The sequence below is a fragment of the Pelophylax lessonae genome, assembly GCF_965119305.1.
Source record: "Pelophylax lessonae genome assembly, chromosome: 1".
Classification (NCBI taxonomy): domain Eukaryota; kingdom Metazoa; phylum Chordata; class Amphibia; order Anura; family Ranidae; genus Pelophylax; species Pelophylax lessonae.
The window spans coordinates 880,138,437-880,158,331 of NC_138768.1; the positions used below are offsets into that span (position 1 = coordinate 880,138,437).

At 43.9% G+C, this 19,895-nt stretch overlaps 1 protein-coding gene across 1 annotated transcript in view; it reads right to left on the minus strand.

The window, feature by feature from the left end:
- Positions 1-19,631, minus strand: part of LOC309550578 (uncharacterized protein) — a gene marked incomplete at its 3' end in the record, with an annotated part of 80,641 nt that extends 61,010 nt beyond the window's left edge. The window contains exons 1-2 of the mRNA XM_082250925.1: positions 19,546-19,631; positions 1,789-1,821 (exon numbers count right to left, since the gene is read on the minus strand). Coding sequence (XP_082107051.1) covers positions 1,789-1,821; positions 19,546-19,579 — 67 coding nt within the window. The 5' untranslated portion in view covers positions 19,580-19,631. The remainder of the gene's footprint in view (positions 1-1,788; positions 1,822-19,545) is intronic.
- Between the last annotated feature and the right edge of the window lie 264 nt (positions 19,632-19,895).

The window sequence follows — 19,895 nt, forward strand, 5'->3', positions numbered from 1 at the left end:
CCTGTTAGCCTGACGAAGGAGCATGGATGCTCCAACCGCGCGCACTTCCTGTTCTTCCTCCTAACCGAATGTGACGTTATAAGCCCGGAAGCCGGAACACGGCCGCGAGTCCTCCACTGCGGCCGACCTGCAGGCTACAGCTGCCTACAACCAGCCTCCCCACAGGACCACTCCTACTCCGCGCTGCACCCACCAGGAAGGAAGCAGATGAACTTTCATCCGTACTACACAGTTTTACCCTTACCTTGAAGTGAGTTTTCATGATACTTGTAATCTATTAAATCATTTGCTACACTAAACCGGCGCCGCTCTCTCCTGTTTCTTGTCCTCCAGAGTCCCTCCTTGCTCCAGCTGGTAGCCGCTGAATGTTGCCTCTTCTACTATCCATTACAGATTGGAACTAATAACAGCCCTTTCCCCCCCCCGCCCCCCTCCCTATTCCCCTCATACCAACCTTTTTCCATATGTCTGCATTCACCACCTACCTACACTAGCAGAGCGCCATGATATACTGTTTGTCCAAGTGAAAGAGGCCCTTCATTCTTTCAACACAAACCACACATGTAGAACCCAGGATAACTGGGGTAACACGAAATGCTGACTCCGGTGTGGTTGCACAGCGAGTGTGATTAGTGCAGACCTGACTGGGGTCCTCAGTCATCCTGTGCCCCTAATAGACACAGGGTGACTTACACATAAGAGAGGCTGGGGAAGCTGGACAAGGAGTTCCCGACCTCTCTAAGGTAATCTGGGCTCCACGAGCCCTCCAACCAAAGTGACTCCTGTCACAGAGGTAAATTCATCGGCCCCCTTTGTTCTTTACTAAGCTGGACAAGGAGTTCCTGACCTCTCTAAGGTAATCTGGGTTCCACAAGCCCCCCACCTAAAGTTACTCCTGTCAAAGGGGTAAATTCATCGGCCCCCTTTGTTGTTTACTAAGCTGGACAAGGAGTTCCTGACCTCTCTAAGGTAATCTGGGTCCCATGAGCCCCCCACCTAAAGTGACTCCTGTCACAGGGGTAAATTCATCGGCCCCCTTTGTTCTTTACTAAGCTGGACAAGGAGTTCCCGACCTCTCTAAGGTAATCTGGGTTCCACAAGCCCCCCACCTAAAGTGACTCCTGTCACTGGGGTAAATTCATCGGCCCCCTTTGTTCTTTACTAAGCCGGACAAGGAGTTCCCGACCTCTCTAAGGTCATTTGGGTTCCAAGAGCCCCCCACCTAAAGTTACTCCTGTCAAAGGGGTAAATTCATCGGCCCCCTTTGTTCTTTACTAAGCTGGACAAGGAGTTCCTGACCTCTCTAAGGTAATCTGGGTTCCACGAGCCCCCCACCTAAAGTTACTCCTGTCAAAGGGGTAAATTCATCGGCCCCCTTTGTTGTTTACTAAGCTGGACAAGGAGTTCCTGACCTCTCTAAGGTATTCTGGGTTCCATGAGCCCCCCACCTAAAGTGACTCCTGTCACAGGGATAAATTAATCGGCCCCCTTTGTTCCTTGACTGAGTTATACATTCATTTTGTATGTAACTGTTTTTATTTACTGATTGAAGCGTTATTTTGCTGCTTTCCATTCATTTGGATGTTGAGTTATGGTGTGTTGTTAGAATAAATGTCCACCCTTCTACCCTGGTGTGTCGGAGAATATGGTGTGCTCAGATCCGCTCTTCCAAGTCCCAATGGCCGTCTGGGAAAGACAGCCATTGGAACTTGGAAGAGGGAGATCTGAGCAGCGGCTTCTTCGGGGGTAAAGATGACAGTGGAAGATGCTTATCATATGAAAACTCACCGTTATCATTTGTTTCCTTATTCATCATTTCATCTGAGGATAAAAAGAGACCATAATAAAGATTTTGAACAATTTCATGTTCCAGAAAGGGTTTTCAAGCAATGCTATGCAGATATAATGCTTCTCTCTGAGTGCCAGTCTGAACCTTCCACTCATTATCTCTTGGCACCATAGATCTCTCTTGGCACCATAGATCCCGTCTTCACAGTTTGCTTGGAACGGCCTTTAAATTTGATTCAGGTTTATTAAAGATAATCTAAACCCTGACTGGAAGGCGCCAAACATTTTTTGCATCTTAGTGCTGCTGATCTTTATTCTTTGTAACAAATAGACATGTGCAGAACGAACCAATGTGTTTCCTTTCGACTCGTTATTTACATAATATTTTGTAATTAAATTTGGTAAATTAGTTTTCGGAATTCATTTTGATAATTTAATTAGAATCAATTCAAATCTTCTGAATTTGATCGAATTGAACTCAATTTGACCAAACTCAGGAAAATTCAAATAAACTCAAATTTGAATTCCATTCAAATTCGAAACAGATTACATTCAAAATCAAATTTATTCTATTTGAAATTCAAATTTTTGAAGATGGTCATATTATTTCTATTTCATTCTATTCTATTTTCTATTCAATTCTATTCTTTTCTATTCTTTTCATTTTCCATTATATTCTATTTTCTATTTTTTTTGTAATCTATTCGAATTCAAATCTGTTCTGTTCAAAATTCGAATTTCGGAAGATGCTTCTTATTGTTATATTCTTTTTAATCTCTTCTGTTCTTTTCTTTTCTTTTCTATTCTATTTGAATTCCAGTATATTCTATTGAAAATTTGAATTTCATAAGATGGTTGTATTCTTTCTATTCTATTTTTTCTATTCTATTCTATTATTTTTTATTCTAATCTACTCTTTTCTATTCTATTAAAATTTTGGGAATTGGTTGTATTCTTTCTTTTCTATTCTAGCCTTTATTCTATTCCATTCTTTCCTATTCTATTTTTTTCCCACTCTATTCTTTTCTATTCCATTCCATTTTGAATTTGTTTTTCAAATTTTTGAAAAAGGTTATATTCTTTCTATTTTAATCTATTGTTTTTTTACATTTTATTCTATTCTTCTCTATTCTTTTTTTCTATTCTATTCTTTTTTATTGATTTCAAATTAAAATGTATTCTAATCAAAATTCAAATTTCAGAAAATGGTTTTATTCCTTCTATTTTATTTCATTCTATTCTAATTTTTTTATTCTATTCTATTATTTTATATTCTATTCTAATCTATTCTTTTGTATTGTATTCAAATTTTGGGAAATGGTTATATTCTTTATATTTTATTCTTTATTCTATTCTATTATATTCAATTATTTTATTTTCTACTCCATTCTTTTCTATTCTATTAACATTTTGGGAATTGGTTGTATTCTTTCTTTTCTATTCTAGCCTTTATTCTATTCCATTATTTTCTATTCTATTTTTTTTACACTCTATTCTTTTCTATTCTATTCCATTTTGAATTAATTTTTCAAATTTTTGAAAAAGGTTATATTCTTTCTATTTTAATCTATTGATTTTTTTCCTATTCTATTATATTCTTCTCTATTCTTTTTTATATTCTATTCTTTTTTATTGTTTTCAAATTCAAATGTATTCTAATCAAAATTCAAATTTCAGAAAATGGTTTTATTCTTTATATTTTATTTCATTCTATTGTATTTTTTTTTATTCTATTCCATTATTTTCTATTCTATTCTAATCAATTATTTTGTATTGTATTCAAATTTTGGGAAATGGTTATATTCTTTATATTCTATTCTTTATTTTATTCTATTCTATTTTATTATATTCAATTATTTTATTTTCTACTCTATTCTTTTCTATTCTATTCGATTTTGAATTTCTCCTTTTCCAAATTCAAAATATTATCTCTATTTTATGCTATTGTTTTTTTTCCATTCTATTTTTTTTCTATTATTTTATATTCAATTATTTTATTTTCTACTCCATTCTTTTGTATTCTATTCGATTTTGAATTTCTCCTTTTCCAAATTCAAAATATTATCTCTATTTTATTCTATTGTTTTTTTTTCCATTCTATTCTTTTCTATTTTAATCTTTTCTATTATATTTGAATTCATTCTAATTCAAATTCAAATTTCAGAAGATGGTTATATTCTTTCTATTTTTTTCTGTTCTATTATTTTTTTTGTCTATTCCATTCTAATCTGTTCTATTCCTTTATTTTCTATTCTATTTTATTCTGTTCTTTTATTTTCTATTCTATTTTGTTCTGTTTCACTCTATTCTTTTAATTTCTTTCATTTTCTATTCTATTCCTTTATTTTCTTTTCAATTTTTTTTCTATTATTTTATTTTCTATTCTGTTTTGTTTTACTCTATTCTATTATATTATTTTCTATTATATTCTTTTCCATTCTATTCCTTTATTTTCTATTCTATTCTTTTCGGAAATTCAAATTCGATAACAATTCGAATTCAATGTGAAAACAGTTCAAATTCAAATTTTGTTCGAAATTGCATTTAGTTATTTCGGATCAGTTTATTTTCGTTACAATTGTCATTCGGAAATTCAGATACACTTGAATAATGAAAAATGCATCCAAATTTTGATTCGGAACGACCCACACATGTCTAGTAACAAATTCTGACTGTATACTAATTATTACATCTATAACACACCTATACTGATATCACAAGAACGTATTGTCATTATTAAATTCTTATTGGTTACAAATGGAATACTTGTGTCCTATTGCTTGGTTATGATTTGTCCACTTGAACTAGAAATAAAGGGAAATCATTTTTATTAAATATTTTGGATGAATATAACCCTTGTCAGGTTGTAGACAGGTTGCAGTCTGTTATCCCCACAACAGGTGGCGCTCGGCCATAGTGGCACTGTTGCTGGAGAGGAAGTCAGGAGGAATGATGATGGTTTTCTGGGTCACTGGGGAAGCTATCCTATTGGATGTTGCTGTCATATATGACTCAAGCACCCATCTTGGGTCAGACAGAGCCTATTTAGGGCCCTGGTTACCTGGTTTTGGCACACTTTGGCAGGAGGACAGAGTAGGGACAGGTACCCCTTCTGTGAGGGACAGTAGGAGCACTAGGAAAAGGTTCCAGATGAGGAGGGTAAGTGTAGGACCTCATCCCTTCAGACTGACTCCCGATTGGACTAGGCTGCATTTGGTTCCCTCTCAACAGAAGCTGTCATTCCAGTTTTAGTCTACCCTATCACGCTACTGAACTGTGAGTGTGCCTGGCTGCTTGGCCTTCCCACCGGGCTTGTTGTGAACTTTTGAACCTGCCTGTGGGAATTATTGTCTCCACACCACGCAGCAATGTGTCCTCTTGGGGAGATTTCCCTTCACTTCCTGTCCCTCCCATAGCCACAACAGGAAGTGAGGGAATCCCTCTAAAGTGAGGGAATCCCTGGTTGTCAACAGAACTAGTGTCCCCATTGGAAGGTTTCCCCTCAATTTCTGTTCTGGTGGCCACTCTAAGTTTTGGATTTTCTTTCACTTTCAATGATAATGTTAAACAGGACAAATGGAGAGCACAGACAGCAATAAAAACTGGCAGGGGTTCTAATCCCTCCCCACTCCATCCAAAACTAAAAATAAGTTGGTTTTCAGTTATACTTTAATAAAAAAAAAAAAATAGACTGGAGAGCAGCATTAGTTCTATCCATGTATAGTATGCTTGGACTGGACATTATGGCAGACATATATCTGGGTTTACCCTTCTCCAGTGCTGGGAATTCCATGATCACCATTCCCAGAATCACCATTCCCAGGACCACCAACCTGGGAATTCCATGATCACCATTCCCAGAATCACCATTCCCAGGACCACCAACCTGGGAATTCCATGATCACCATTCCCAGGACCACCAACCTGGGAATTCCATGATCACCATTCCCAGGACCACCAACCTGGGAATTCCATGTTCACCATTCCCAGAATCACCATTCCCAGGACCACCAACCTGGGAATTCCAGGATCACCATTCCCAGTCTTTCTGCCATTGCTTGCTTAAAAAACTTCTGATACCACGATATATAAGTATAGGCTTCACATAACCCAAAAGATTGTCTCATATACTGTATGGCAGCACAAATTGTGCAAAATAGGTGTGAATAAATAGGGTATGAATAAATATATTTAAAAATGTAAAAATATATAAAAATGAAATTTTATGACATAAATGAATGAATTCAAATTTCTTATATTATAGTGATTATATAAACATGTGGCAAAAAACTACGTGAATATAGGATTGTAGAAGAAAAATTATATAAATCAGAATATCCAAAATGTGAAAAAATTATATATTGCAATCCTCCCAACAAACTTATGTTAAATATAAAAAAAGTTCATTCAGTGTAAAGTGACTATTGTGCTTCAAATAAATCTACAAATTAAAGTGACTCCTGTGCTCCACAATATGGAAGGAATGAATGTCCTTAATGGCAGGTATATCTTCAATCTGGCAAAATCCTCTTCTATATGTATAAGTGAATTAAATCACTTACCAGAACAGGTGGGTTCTGTATGCCGTACGGCACCAGAACCATATAGGCTTGTGAAGCCCTCTGGGCTTTAATGGCTGTTGTCCCTCCGAATATCCCTCCGGGATCCTGGGATGCCTCCTCTGCCTTAAAAATGCTCACTCCCGACCATATATGAAGGAAAGAAAGAGGGACTCCAAATAGTGTGACAAACAAAAGAGAAAACAGGCGCCTCTGAGTTAAGACTGCGATTTAATATGGCAAACAAGTAATAAAAACTTACATCAAAGTAAGTATAAGCAGACAAGAAGCCTCCATCTCACTGCGGTTTCACCCTGCTGTCCAAGCCTCCATCTCACTGCTGTGACACCCTCCACTTTCTGCTGGACAGGAAGAGGAAGAGAGGAGATGATTACAGACCCACAGTGATGACTCCAAGCCCCAGCCTCCACATGGACACCGGAAGGACCCATCTTGTCTGCTTATACTTACTTTGATGTAAGTTTTTATTACTTGTTTGCCATATTAAATCGCAGTCTTAACTCAGAGGCGCCTGTTTTCTCTTTTGTTTGTCACACTATTTGGAGTCCCTCTTTCTTTCCTTCATATATGGTCGGGAGTGAGCATTTTTAAGGCAGAGGAGGCATCCCAGGATCCCGGAGGGATATTCGGAGGGACAACAGCCATTAAAGCCCAGAGGGCTTCACAAGCCTATATGGTTCTGGTGCCGTACGGCATACAGAACCCACCTGTTCTGGTAAGTGATTTAATTCACTTATACATATAGAAGAGGATTTTGCCAGATTGAAGATATACCTGCCATTAAGGACATTCATTCCTTCCATATTGTGGAGCACAGGAGTCACTTTAATTTGTAGATTTATTTGAAGCACAATAGTCACTTTACACTGAATGAACTCTTTTTATATTTAACATAAGTTTGTTGGGAGGATTGCAATATATAATTTTTTCACATTTTGGATATTCTGATTTATATAATTTTTCTTCTACAATCCTATATTCACGTAGTTTTTTGCCACATGTTTATATAATCACTATAATATAAGAAATTTGAATTCATTCATTTATGTCATAAAATTTCATTTTTATATATTTTTACATTTTTAAATATATTTATTCATACCCTATTTATTCACACCTATTTTGCACAATTTGTGCTGCCATACAGTATATGAGACAATCTTTAGGGTTATGTGAAGCCTATACTTTTTTTGAAAAATTATTTTTATTGATTTTTAAAGAAAGAACAGAGTAACACAAACAGACACACACAGCAGCCAAAAAAGGCACACAATAACCCAACAACAACCTCCCCCCCCCCCCACCCACCCAAAAACGACCACCAGCACCCTGAGAAGACCAGGAGCGTCGAGGTCAGGGGGTCAGCGCAGGCCACCGTCCAAGGACAGCACGACCTACCACCGGCCTCCGGAGTAAACAACCTTCGGTCCCTTCTCATAAACAACACACCATATCACCCCCCTACCCGGGATCAACACATGTCAATTCAACATTAAAGAGACCCAGTATCTGGCTGTTCTTGCAGGACTACAAAGCTAGAATACAAGACAGCATAAGTACACTTCTATAGAGCGTTCAATCCACCAGCTTCATAACAGTTACACAATATGCAGTTCAGCCCACAGTGTCTGAGGAGTCCACCCACGCCCTCCAAACCTTGTCAAATTTTTTCGGGCAACCTCGTGAGACATAGGTGGCTTTGTATAGGGGTAGCATTGCATTCACTAGGCCTTTCCAGAACAGTAAGGATGGCGGGGAAACCTTCTTCCAATGTAGTAAAATAGCCTTTTTGGCATAGAATAGAAGAACACTCAGCAAAGTCCTGTGGGCCACCGAGGGGACCACCTCCTCCACCAAACCCAGCAAACAGACTCGCTGGGTTCGCGGAATCGGAGTCAGCAGCACCTCGGCGAGACAGGACGTCACCGCAGTCCAAAACTGCTGAATTTGGCCACAGCCCCAAAAAAATGTGAGTTGCATCTGCGGGGGAAGCGGAACAACGCCAACACTCCGCAGACGAAGTCGGGAAGATTCTGGCCAGACGGGCCGGAGTATAGTAAATCCTGTGGAGGAATTTAAATTGAATTAGTTTGTCCCTAGCAGCCACTAAATATTTGAAAGGCTCCGTCCATACATCATCCCAGTCCTCCCCCTGTAGGTCCGGCACCTCAGCCGTCCATTTTTCCTTACATCTAACTATGCCAGGGGGTGTAAGTCGGAACATATCCTTGTACACAGTGGAGAGAGTTTTGAGTGTGGTATCACAGGTCAACACGCATTCTAAGTCCGAAGGAGACAGCTCTACAGAGGATGAGGCAAATTGGGCCTGAAAGGCATGCCGCAATTGGAGGTATCTGAATATAAAGCCGCTAGGCAGGTCGAATTTCTCCCGCAATCGGTCAAACGGCAAGAGAGCCCCCGCCGCTGTTACATCACCCAAGGTTTTTACACCCCGCGTCGCCCACAACATCAAATCAGGTAAGTGACGAAAATGAGGAAAGGTAGGGTTCATCCACAACGGCTCGGACGGGGAGGATCCAACATAACTGGGGCATGTCAACTTCAATGACTGGGCCCAAGCCCTTACAGTCGCCCTCATGGAGAGCGTTAAAGGGAGATCTGAGCCCAGACCCCTAAACAGCGCCAACCTAAGGGTTTCGAAGGAGCCCAGGTGGGCCGCCTCTAAGATTGTCGCCGAATCCTCCCCGTCCGCCCGCAGCCAGCGCCGCGCAAACACCATCTGTCCTGCCAAATAATACTTGCGCCAATCGGGCAGTGCCAGGCCTCCATTACCCCACGGTTCCTGGAGGGCCCGAAGGCCAATCCTGGGAACCCCAGGCGACCAGAGGAATGAATAGACGAGGCTGTCCAACTTCCGGAAAAAGGTCAGTGGTACCCATAGCGGAGAATTGCGGAGGAAATATAAGACTACAGGCAGAAATTTCATCTTAAGGACACTAATACGACCTAATAAGGAAAGTTGTAGACGCTTCCAAGCTTGGATATTTTGTTGGAGTTTAGGCAATAGAGGAGCCAAATTCAACGAGAAATAATCCTGGGGACGCCTAGTTATCTTGATCCCCAAGTAGGTGAAGCTATCCACCCAACGAAGGGGCAGGTCCCCGGCCGCAGCAGGTCGAGCACCGTCATCGAGAGGCAAAATGGAGGACTTACTCCAGTTAACGCGAAGCCCTGAGCACCTGCCAAAATCATTCAGGATGGACAGGGCCGCCCTCAAGGAGGGACCCGGATCCTCCAGGAACAACAGCATGTCATCGGCATATAACGCCAGACATTCTTTAATAGAGCCGACTTTAATCGACCCCACGGCCGGGGAGCTGCGCAGTGCGGTCGCGATGGGTTCAAGGGTAAGGGCAAACAGGAATGGGGAAAGGGGGCACCCCTGCCTCGTCCCCCTCCCCACCCGGAAATATGGAGAAGTGAGATAGCCCAATCGTATGGCTGTTCTAGGGCTTGCGTAAAGGAGTCGGATCCAGGTCTTGAATTTGGGTCCGAACCCCATACGATCCAGCGTCTTGTGCATAAAGGCCCAGTCGACCGAATCAAAGGCCTTCTCAAAGTCGATTGAGACCACCACCCGCTGCCCCGACGCCTCCCCAGGAATTTGAAGATGGGTGAACAATCGCCGAATGTTAGTGTCCACAGATTTACCCGGCATAAAGCCCGTCTGATCCGGGTCTATCAATGAGTGAATAACCCCAGCCAAACGAGTGGCCAGGACCTTCGTCAGGATTTTAAGGTCCATATTTAAAAGGGCGATAGGGCGATACGAGGAGCAGTCCAGGGGGTCCTTACCCGGTTTCTGAAGCAGCACCATATAGGCATCCATCATAGAGGGAGGAAGTTCCTCCACCTCCAAACAGTGCTGCAACAGAGAGCTAAGTCTAGGCGCTAAATGTTCGGAGTATTGTTTGTAAAAGTCAGCAGGGAAACCATCAGGACCCGGGGCCTTATGTGGTGGGAAGGCCGCAATGGCTCTTGCCACCTCTAAAGTTGTTATCGGAGCATCCATGAGGGCGCTATCCTCCGCCGACAAGGATGGCAAGTCAACTCCCTCCAGGAGGGCATCCGCGTGCACAGAGTCACTATCCGGTAGCGGGGCGTACAGGGCCTCAAAATAGTCAGTAAATGTCTCCAAAATGTCACGAGGATCCGACCTGAGCACACCCCCAGCGGCCCTGATAAGCGGGATATTAACTGGCGGCTGCTGGTCAGCCACCAGCAGTGCCAGGAACTTGCCATTCTTATCGCCCTGTGCGAATATAGAAGCCCGTAGATTGTTAGCTTCTGTATGAGCAAGATCAGAGACGTGAAGAGAGAGAAGGCGTCTCGCCTCCAGCAATGCAGCATAGCTGGAATCAGACGGCAAGGCCGCGTTCTCCTCCGCACATCTCCGCTCCTCCTCCTGTAACATCCTCACCTCCTCATTGTGATCTTTCCTAGCGGATTTAATGGCCGATATACACTCTCCCCTCGCCACTGACTTAAATGCCTCCCACACCACTCTCTGATCAGCTGAGTCCACATTTTCTGGCCAATATGACTGGATCGACTTTTCAAGGTGGGAAGCGACCTGATCCTGTTGGAGCCAGCCCGCAGCCAGGCGCCAACCCCGCACTCCAGCCCCCAATTGGAGGTTCACTGTCAAGAGTAGCGGGTTGTGATCAGACACTCCCCCGGCCCTGTATTCCGAGGCAGTCAAAAGGGATTGCATTCTGGCAGTACCAAACGCCAGATCTATGCGAGCAGAGGAACGATGAGCGGTGGACAGGTGAGAGTATTCCCTCAAGAGCGGATGCTTCCATCTCCAAAGTTCAGTCAAGCCCACCGTGGAAGCCCAGGTGAGCAGATCCACCGAGGGCGGTCTATTGGGGTTGGAAGTATCCAAGGTAGCATCCAGGATGGCATTAAAATCACCCATGAACAGTACAGGTAAATGCATATATTCAGCCAACTTATCAGTTAAATCATATAGCAGTTGTATCTGAAAAGGTGGAGGCACATAAACAGCGACCAACAGCATGGTAACAGAGTACATATCCAAAAGCACAGCCACGTATCTGCCCCCTGGATCGGAGATCACCCGCTGGATCGAACATGGGATAGATTTACTAATGAGGATGGAGACCCCTCTAGCATAGGTGGAGTACGTGGCATGAAACGCCCTTTGTATCCACGGCCTACGGAGAGCCAAAATCAAGTTCCCATCAAGGTGGGTCTCCTGCAGGAGGATGACATGTGGCTTAATGAGCTTTAAATACTGAAAGACACTGGCACGTTTGAACTTATTGTTCAGGCCCCTCACATTCCATGAGAGAAGTTTTATATTGTCAGCCATGGGAATCTAGAAAAAAATTACACAGAGCCCAGGTAAGGGCTATGGGCAGGATGAAAAAAAAAAGGGACCCATAAATTACCCCCTCAAAATATACATGAGCAAACAAAAACAGGTGCTGGTGCAGAACTCCCCATGCCATTATACCAGAACAACCCCCCCAACAAACAAAGAAAAAGGGAAAGTTGAACAAAAACGAGCTTTCCCAAAACGTGAAAAACGTAGTCTGGTATGCGGCTGCAATCCCAAACTGCCCAAAAAAAAACAGTGACGCACGTCAGTTTTCCAATGTGAGCAACAGTCCGGTAAAGAAGATGTTCTTACAGTTCCGATGGAGTCTCTGAGACCGGATCACCCGGTGTGCAAGGAGGGCGCCACGACACACCCCTCCTCCAATAACCAGTCTCCAGATAGCAGGATAGGGAACCCCAAAAGTAGACATTCCTAAACCATCAACAAGCCGTAGATATCCAGAAAGAATGGTACGACAGGAGGAGAAAGTCAGCAGGGGCAGCGTACAACAGGAAAACAAAAAAAAAGTAAAAAGAAAAAACGGACCACATCCAAAGGGGAGCCAGCCGAGAGCACTGGCAGTCAGGACTCATCACACGCCATCCAGCCAGTCCGAAGCCTCTTGAGGAGTGTCAAAGAATTTCACCGAGCCCTTGTACTGTACTCTGAGCCTGCTAGGATATTGCATGCTATAGATAAGTTCCTTGGCCCTTAGGCGCTTCCTGACATCCGTAAAGGAACGCCTGCGGCGTTGTGTCTCCGCCGAGAAATCGGGGAATAGCATGACACGCGCGTTCTCAAAGCGAAGTTCAGGGTGTTTCCGCGCCTCCGAGAGGAGCATGTCTCTGTCCCTGTAATTGAGGAACTTCACCAGGAACGGACGGGGGGGGGGCTCCAGGGGGTCTGGCCCCAGTTGGCACTCTATGAGCCCTTTCTACCACATACGTGGGGGGTAAATTCTCCAGAGAGAGCAGTTGTTTGAAGAACTGCTCCGCAAATGTAGCAGGCTTTTTCCCCTCCAGCCCCTCAGGAAGCCCCACCACCCTTACATTATTCCGGCGCTGTCTATCCTCCGCATCGTCAGCTCGGTGTTGCAAGGATTTCACAATGTTCTGGAGTTCAGCCAGCTGAGCGCCATGGGAGTGTGAGCTGTCCTCCACCTCCGAGATGCGATCCTCTGCAGCAGTGAGTCTCCCCCTGAATTTATCCAGGTCATGGCGGATGAGCGTGCACTCCGATGCCAGGTGATCTATGCGCACCATCAATGCCGCTTTGCAAGCATCTATGGCTTCTAGGATGGGGGCCGTGATCGCCCGCTGGTCCGCGACCACCTCCTGAGCCTGTCCCTGAGAAGTGCCGGAGAGCACGGGGTCCGTAGGCTTCTGAGACTCCATGCCTGCACCCGTACCACCGCTCTTCCGGGAAGACGTTGGCGCCAAGATGGCGGAGGCGGAGCCCGAGCCCTGGCTCTTGACGGAGCGGGTCTGGCGCTGGTCCTGTGGCGGCTGCCGGGCGGGTTTTGGGGTCGAGGATGGCATCGCTGGAGACCTGAGAGCTTCCCCCACAAGATGGTATAGGAGAGCAGCCCCACCGCACACCGAAAACGGAGGTAAGTTGCAGGATTAACAGAGAGCTCCGGTCCGGCACGTCTACCCTCGCTCACATCCGGCCACGCCCCTATGTGAAGCCTATACTTATATATCGTGGTATCAGAAGTTTTTTTAAGCAAGCGCTATATTTGATCCCCCTATGAGATCATTTACATCCAAACTATCTTTTACATATAGCAGCTGCTAATTTATCACAACTATACCTATATTTATATAGATTTTATTAACTAGAGTCGTATTTATATTTTTATTATCACAATTTTATAATACACATTCCTTGGCGCGAGGAATATACTTTGTATATCTACTCATCTTTTCTGCCATTGCTGCCATTTTCTACACTGCTTCTTCCAGTTTGAAGCTTTTCATCTTTGGACATGTGTAGTACCCTCCTAGATAAGCGCTAGGTTAGGTCAATGTAGTTATTGGCCCACTGTAATCAGCTGAGCTGCATTTGATTATTTTGGTCTGTTCTGTATCTCACTGGATGCAGGGTTGTCTGCTTCCCTCTGTCTGTCTGGAAGGTTCTGGGAGATAGTGGACTGAAATAGCTGAATATTTATGCAGCCATGGCCAATCCCCGGGGTGTGGTGCCCATATGGTGGCTTGGAGGGAGCGTAAATAAAAAAAGTGAAAGGAAATCCCTCCAAAGTGAGGAAATCCGTGATTGTCAACAGAACTAGTGCCCCCATTGTAAGGTTTCCCCTCAATTGATCAATCCCTGGGGAGTAGTGCCCAGATGGTGGCTCGGAAGGAGCATAAATAGCCTGGGGTTTAAAGCAGAAGGGTCTTGTCCTAAAAGGAGAAGATCACATCCTGGAGGGCTGCTGCCCTTTTGGGTAGACTTGCCATGTGCCTGCTACTTATTGAGGTCCCAGCTGTGGGGGCCTATTCTGCTAAAATTTGCTGGAGGTGACCAAGGGACTTTGGTCTGGAGATCTGGTCTGGTGTCACTGGAGAGGTGTGGAAGATATTGGAAGGAGGCTTTCAATTATGCAAGGACATTAGTAAGTACAGATTGGTGTGAGAGATCCCTGGGATCCCTATGTACTGTTGCCATGCCTTGTGTGCTAGAGTCAGTGTTGCTCAAAGGGGACATTGTTCATGGTGGACTGGTATAGCTCAGTCCAATATTTGTGTCCTCAAATTGCTGCCTAAATTTTCTGGAGTATCCCACAGTTACCCTAAACCTATCCAAGTTCAAGTTCTGCAATAAAGCATCAGAAAAACATACCCCTGGACTGGTTAATGAACCAAAGGAGTGACTGTGTGCCTGGCTGTGGGTATAACTATGAGAAAAAGAACCCAGGGACCTAAAAATGGTGGGATTCTATGGGAGGGAGCACTACACATGGAAGGCATCTTGTTCCATTCTTGGCATCTTACACATGACAGAAGTGATGCTCCAATGTGTTTCATAGGTCAGAGCTTGAGAAAAATATTGATCCTGTTCCCGTAAAGCACGAGTAACAGCACAGTGCTTTTGCTGTGTAATTAGGACCTTTGTATAATCCAAAATACCTGGCTGATCCTGCCTGGTGCTGCCCTCCCCTCTGTAAACAGACCACGTTTATCATGGCTTTTGAGCCCCTGATACCGTGGTCAGTTTACGTGCCTCCATCATCTGCAGCTCTCCTCTGTCTTCCTCCCCCCCACCTGTCAGCCAGTGACAGTGCCGCTCTGCTCCCCACCCCTTCCCTCCTGCTGCTATCATAACTTTGTTATGTTCATACAATCCCCAGTGTTATATAACGTTATGTGCCCCAGTGTATGTGTTTTATAAAAAATATGACCATTTGTACCTTATTGCAGAGCGCCTCTCTGCGCTCACGTGACCGCCTGGCACTCTCCTCCTCTCCTTCCAGCTCACATAAGTGGGGGTTCTAGTCTCCTCCCGCTCTAGTTGTCAGACTGAAAGAGGAGAGTGGCGAGCAGTCACGTGAGCGCAGAGAGGTGCTCTGAAAAAAGGTACAAATCTGCATATTTTTTAAAAAGCACATACACTGGGGCACATAACGTTATCTAACACCGGGGATTAAATGAACATGACAAAGTGGCTTTACAACCACTTTAGGGCAAGCAGGTCTACAAGTACATGGTTTCCCCCAGGTTTTAGATTATGATGCTATAGATCCTGGCCAGATGGCACAGGGACTGAGCGGCTGAAACAAGGAAGGCTACCTGCAGTCCCGAGGCTGGCCAGACAGTAGACAGCAGCTGGTAGAAGAATCCTAGAACAATCCACGTTCAAAGAAAGTAGCAAGCATGTACTGTATACATCCTAAAACCGTTTTGAGGCCAGGGTTGGTGGCAAGCAAATATAGTCCAGCTAACAATCCAAGGTCAAGTTCAGACATCAATCCAAAGAGTAATCCAGTTACAAGGCAAAGGTCAAAAACAAGGGAATCCAAGAAAATAGCAGAGCTCTTTTCACCCAATTCAAGTGGATGCACAGTATGTGTATGTAACGGCCTCAGCCGGTGCTGCTCCACTGGCCAAACCTTTATGCATTTAACCCCACCCACTGGGGGCTTAGCAATAGAGCTCCATGACTTAGCCCCGGTGGGTGGGGTGAAATACGTCACTGGGCATGGTCGGTGGAGCGGCACTGGCTGAGTCCATTACACACACACATACATCCACATGGATGGGAGAGCAACATCTCATACTTCCTTTGTCGTCACCTCTGGATGACTGATATCTGATGTTGGCACCCCTATTCTTGAGCCCCAGTGGGCAAGCATACTCCTCTCTTGCTTGGTTTGGAACTACAAGGTCTTACAGGTCGCAGCAGAGCGTCAAGGAAATCCAAGAAAATAGTAGAGTTCTTTTCACCCAATTCATGTGGATGCGCAGTATGTGTGTTTGTAACAGCCTCACCCAATGCCGCTCCACGGACCCAACCTTGACGCATTTCACCCCACCCACTGGGGGCTTAGCAATAGAGCTCCATGACTTAGCCCCGGTGGATGGGGCGAAACACGTCACTGGGCATGGTCAGTGGAGCGGCACTGGCTGAGGCCATTACACACACACATGCATCCACGTGGATGGGGATGGGAGAGCAGCATCTCATACTTCCTTAGTCGTCCCCTCTGGATGACTGATATCTAATGTCGGCACCCCTATTCTTAAGCCCTAGTGGGCAAGCATACTCCTCTCTTGCTTGGTTTGGAACTGCAAGGTCTTACAGGTCACAGCAGAGCGTCAAGGAAATCCAAGAAAATAGTAGAGCTCTTTTCACCCAATTCATGTGGATGCACAGTATGTGTGTGTGTAATGGCCTCAGCCAGTGCTACTCCATGGACCACACCTTGACGCATTTCACCCCACCCACCGGGGGCTTAGCCATAGAGCTCCATGACTTAGCCCTGGTGGGTGGGGCGAAACACATCAGTGGGCATGGTCAGTGGAGCGGCACTGGCTGAGGCCATTACACACACACACATATATCGGGACGGGAGAGTAGCATCTCATACTTCCTTTGTCGTCACCTCTGGATGACTATTATCTGATGCCTGCACCCCTATTCTTGAGCCCAGTGGGCAAGCATGCTCCCCTATTTCTTGGTTTGGAACTGCAAGGTCTTACAGGTCACAGCAGAGCTGGGTCAGACAAGGAGAGAGATAGTGAGCCAGGAAACTAACACAATTGCAAGCGAAGAGGCTGATAAGGGTTTAAGGAAGGTGTTTCCTGCTCTGAGAACCAATCCAGCTAGGCGCAGCTATGTCCAAACTATGGCCCTCCAGCTGTTCAGGAACTACAATTCCCATCATGCCTAGTTATGTCTGTGAATGTCAGAGATTTACAATGCCTCATGGGAATTTTAGTTCCTGAACAGCAGGAGGGCCATAGTTTGGACACCCCTGTGGGGGTATGTGAGTAGACTTGTTATCCAGCAGCTGATGAGAACATTTGGGAGTCTGAGAAGACCCATAACACTACAGCTGAAGGGAACAACTATAACTCTGGTGGGAACAACTATAAGTCTGGTGGGAACAACTAGGAGTCTGAGAAGACTCTTAAACTCTCAGCTGACAGGAGAAACTGGAAAGCTGCCTAACACCAGGTTCAAAAACCACATGTGCCTTACTGAGTCCAATATCCACAGATCATTGTTTCAAGCCCTGATGAAGGTTTTTCTTCTGGCCCTTGAAATGCATTACGCTACAGTAAAACCTTGGATTGAGAGTACGTTGGTTTGAGTGCGTTTTGCAAGACAAGCAAAAGGTTTTATTAAATTTTGACTTGATAAACAAGTGATGTCTTAATATACAAGTAGCGTCACGTCACAACAGAGTATAAAAGAGAAGAGAAGGCACCTCTAAGGGTAGCAACATGGTTATATTTAATGAAGGTACAACATTTAGAAACTCACATGGTTGATGACTAAAACAGGCCCATCTAAGTATGCCGGCATCCGGGGGTAAAGCTGTCCACATAGACCGTCCTCCTCACCACCATCAATGTCATCCCTTCCACACTGCGCTCCATGAGGGATTCAAGCCTCGCTTTCAGATCGCTCTACTGCAGGGTAGTCTTCCTGGTCACAACTGCAGACTGACAGTGGTGAGAGCCGGCAGTGCGGAGGAAGGTCTTTGTGGACAGCTTTGCCCCGGATGCCGGCATACTTAGATGTGCGTCTTTTAATCATCAGGCATTTGAGTTGCTAAATGTTGAACCTTCATTAAATGTAACCATATTGCTACACTTAGAGGCACCTTACATAGTTACATAGTTTGTGAGGTTGAAAAAAGACATCAGTTCATCCAGTTCAACCTATGATGTGTGTGTGTTTGCTGTTAACCGTACATTGTATACCCCTGTATGTTGTACATTGTATACCCCTGTATGTTGTACATTGTATACCCCTGTATGTTGTACATTGTATATCCCTGTATGTTGTGGTCTTTAAGGTGCCCATCTAATAGTTTTTTGAAACTATCGATGCTCCCTGCTGATACCACTGCTTGTGAAAGAGAATTCCACATCCTTACTGCTCTGATAGTAAAGAACCCCCTGCATACTTTAAGGTTAAACCGTTTTTCCTCTAGTTTTAGTGAGTGGCCACGTGTCTTATTGTATTCCCTTTCCCTAAAAAGTTTGTTCTTTATGCTAGGATTGCCAGTACAGTATTTGTACATTGATATCATATCCCCTCTCATCATCTCTTCTCCAGAGAGAATAGGTTCAGTGCTTGTAGTCTTTCCTCATAGCTGATGTCCTCCATTCCCCTAATTATTTTTGTTGCCCTTCTCTGGACTCTCTCCAGTTCCAGCACATCCTTCCTGAGGACCGGTGCCCAGAACTGGACAGCATACTCCAGATGTGGCCGGACCAGAGTCTTGTAGAGTGGGAGAATAATCTCTTTATTTCTGGAGTGAATCCCCTTTTTTATACATCCCAGTATTCTGTTAGCTTTGCTTGCAGCGGCTTGGCATTGCATGCCACTGCAAAGCCTGTTGTCCACCAGGACCCCCAGGTCCTTTTCCATCTTGATTCACCCAGAGGTTCCTCTCCTCTCTTTTATACTCTGTAGCTCCTGCTGGATTTTGCTTCAGATCCCCTTGTGGAGGCGCCATTTGTGGATGGACATTTTATGGTTACACAACCAATCACATTGCTAGAATCTTTTTATATGGACTATAAACTGAAGGATTTATGAATAAATGGTTGTGGAACGAATCATCTGAGTTTCCATTATTTCTTATGGGGAAAATAAGAGTGCTTTGAATTACAAGCATGTTTCCAGAACCAATTATGCTCCCAATCCAAAGTTTTACTGTATTTTGGAATCAATATGTGGCTGAACAATACACTTCTAGTGGGAGGCTTCAATCTTAGACTTTTACAGCAACATACAAAGGAGATAATGGATAGATTGTAAGCTCTAACGAGCAGGGCCCCCTAATTCCTCCTGTATTGAATTGTATTGTAACTGTACTGTCCGCCCTCATGTTGTAAAGTGCTGCACAAACTGTTGGCGCTCTATAAATCCTGTATAATAATAATAATATCCATTGGTGTGGAGAAGCTCCCAGCCTGGATTTCACATAAATAGTCCACATGCAACTTCTACAGGCACCTAGATAATCCTAAACTCCCAACACTATTCTTCTTTTTGTACTCATGGTTCTAATGCATCTTCACTCCATCCAAAACCAGCATCCTACATGATCAGATCAAAGCTCAGAATTACCCGACTCCATCTCCAGATCTTCTGTTTTACTCATTGCGCACCGAGTACAAATGGAATTCCGAATGCTGTGTGATCCGCGTCTTCTAATACTGTGAACAAACAAAGATCAGTTTACATATATTATGTTCAATTTCCTGGGTACAATAAATACAGAGGTAGATTCTTCTTATCAATATCATTACTATTATTATTATTAGTAGTAGTAGTAGTAGTAGTAATAGTAGTAGTAGTAGTAGTAGAAGTAGTATTGTTACTGTTGTTGTTTGTAAATGAATGGTAGTTGTTTAATTCTATTTAGTTTTTGCTTTTATTTGTTATTTATTGATTATTAGTTTGCTGCTGTCAATTGT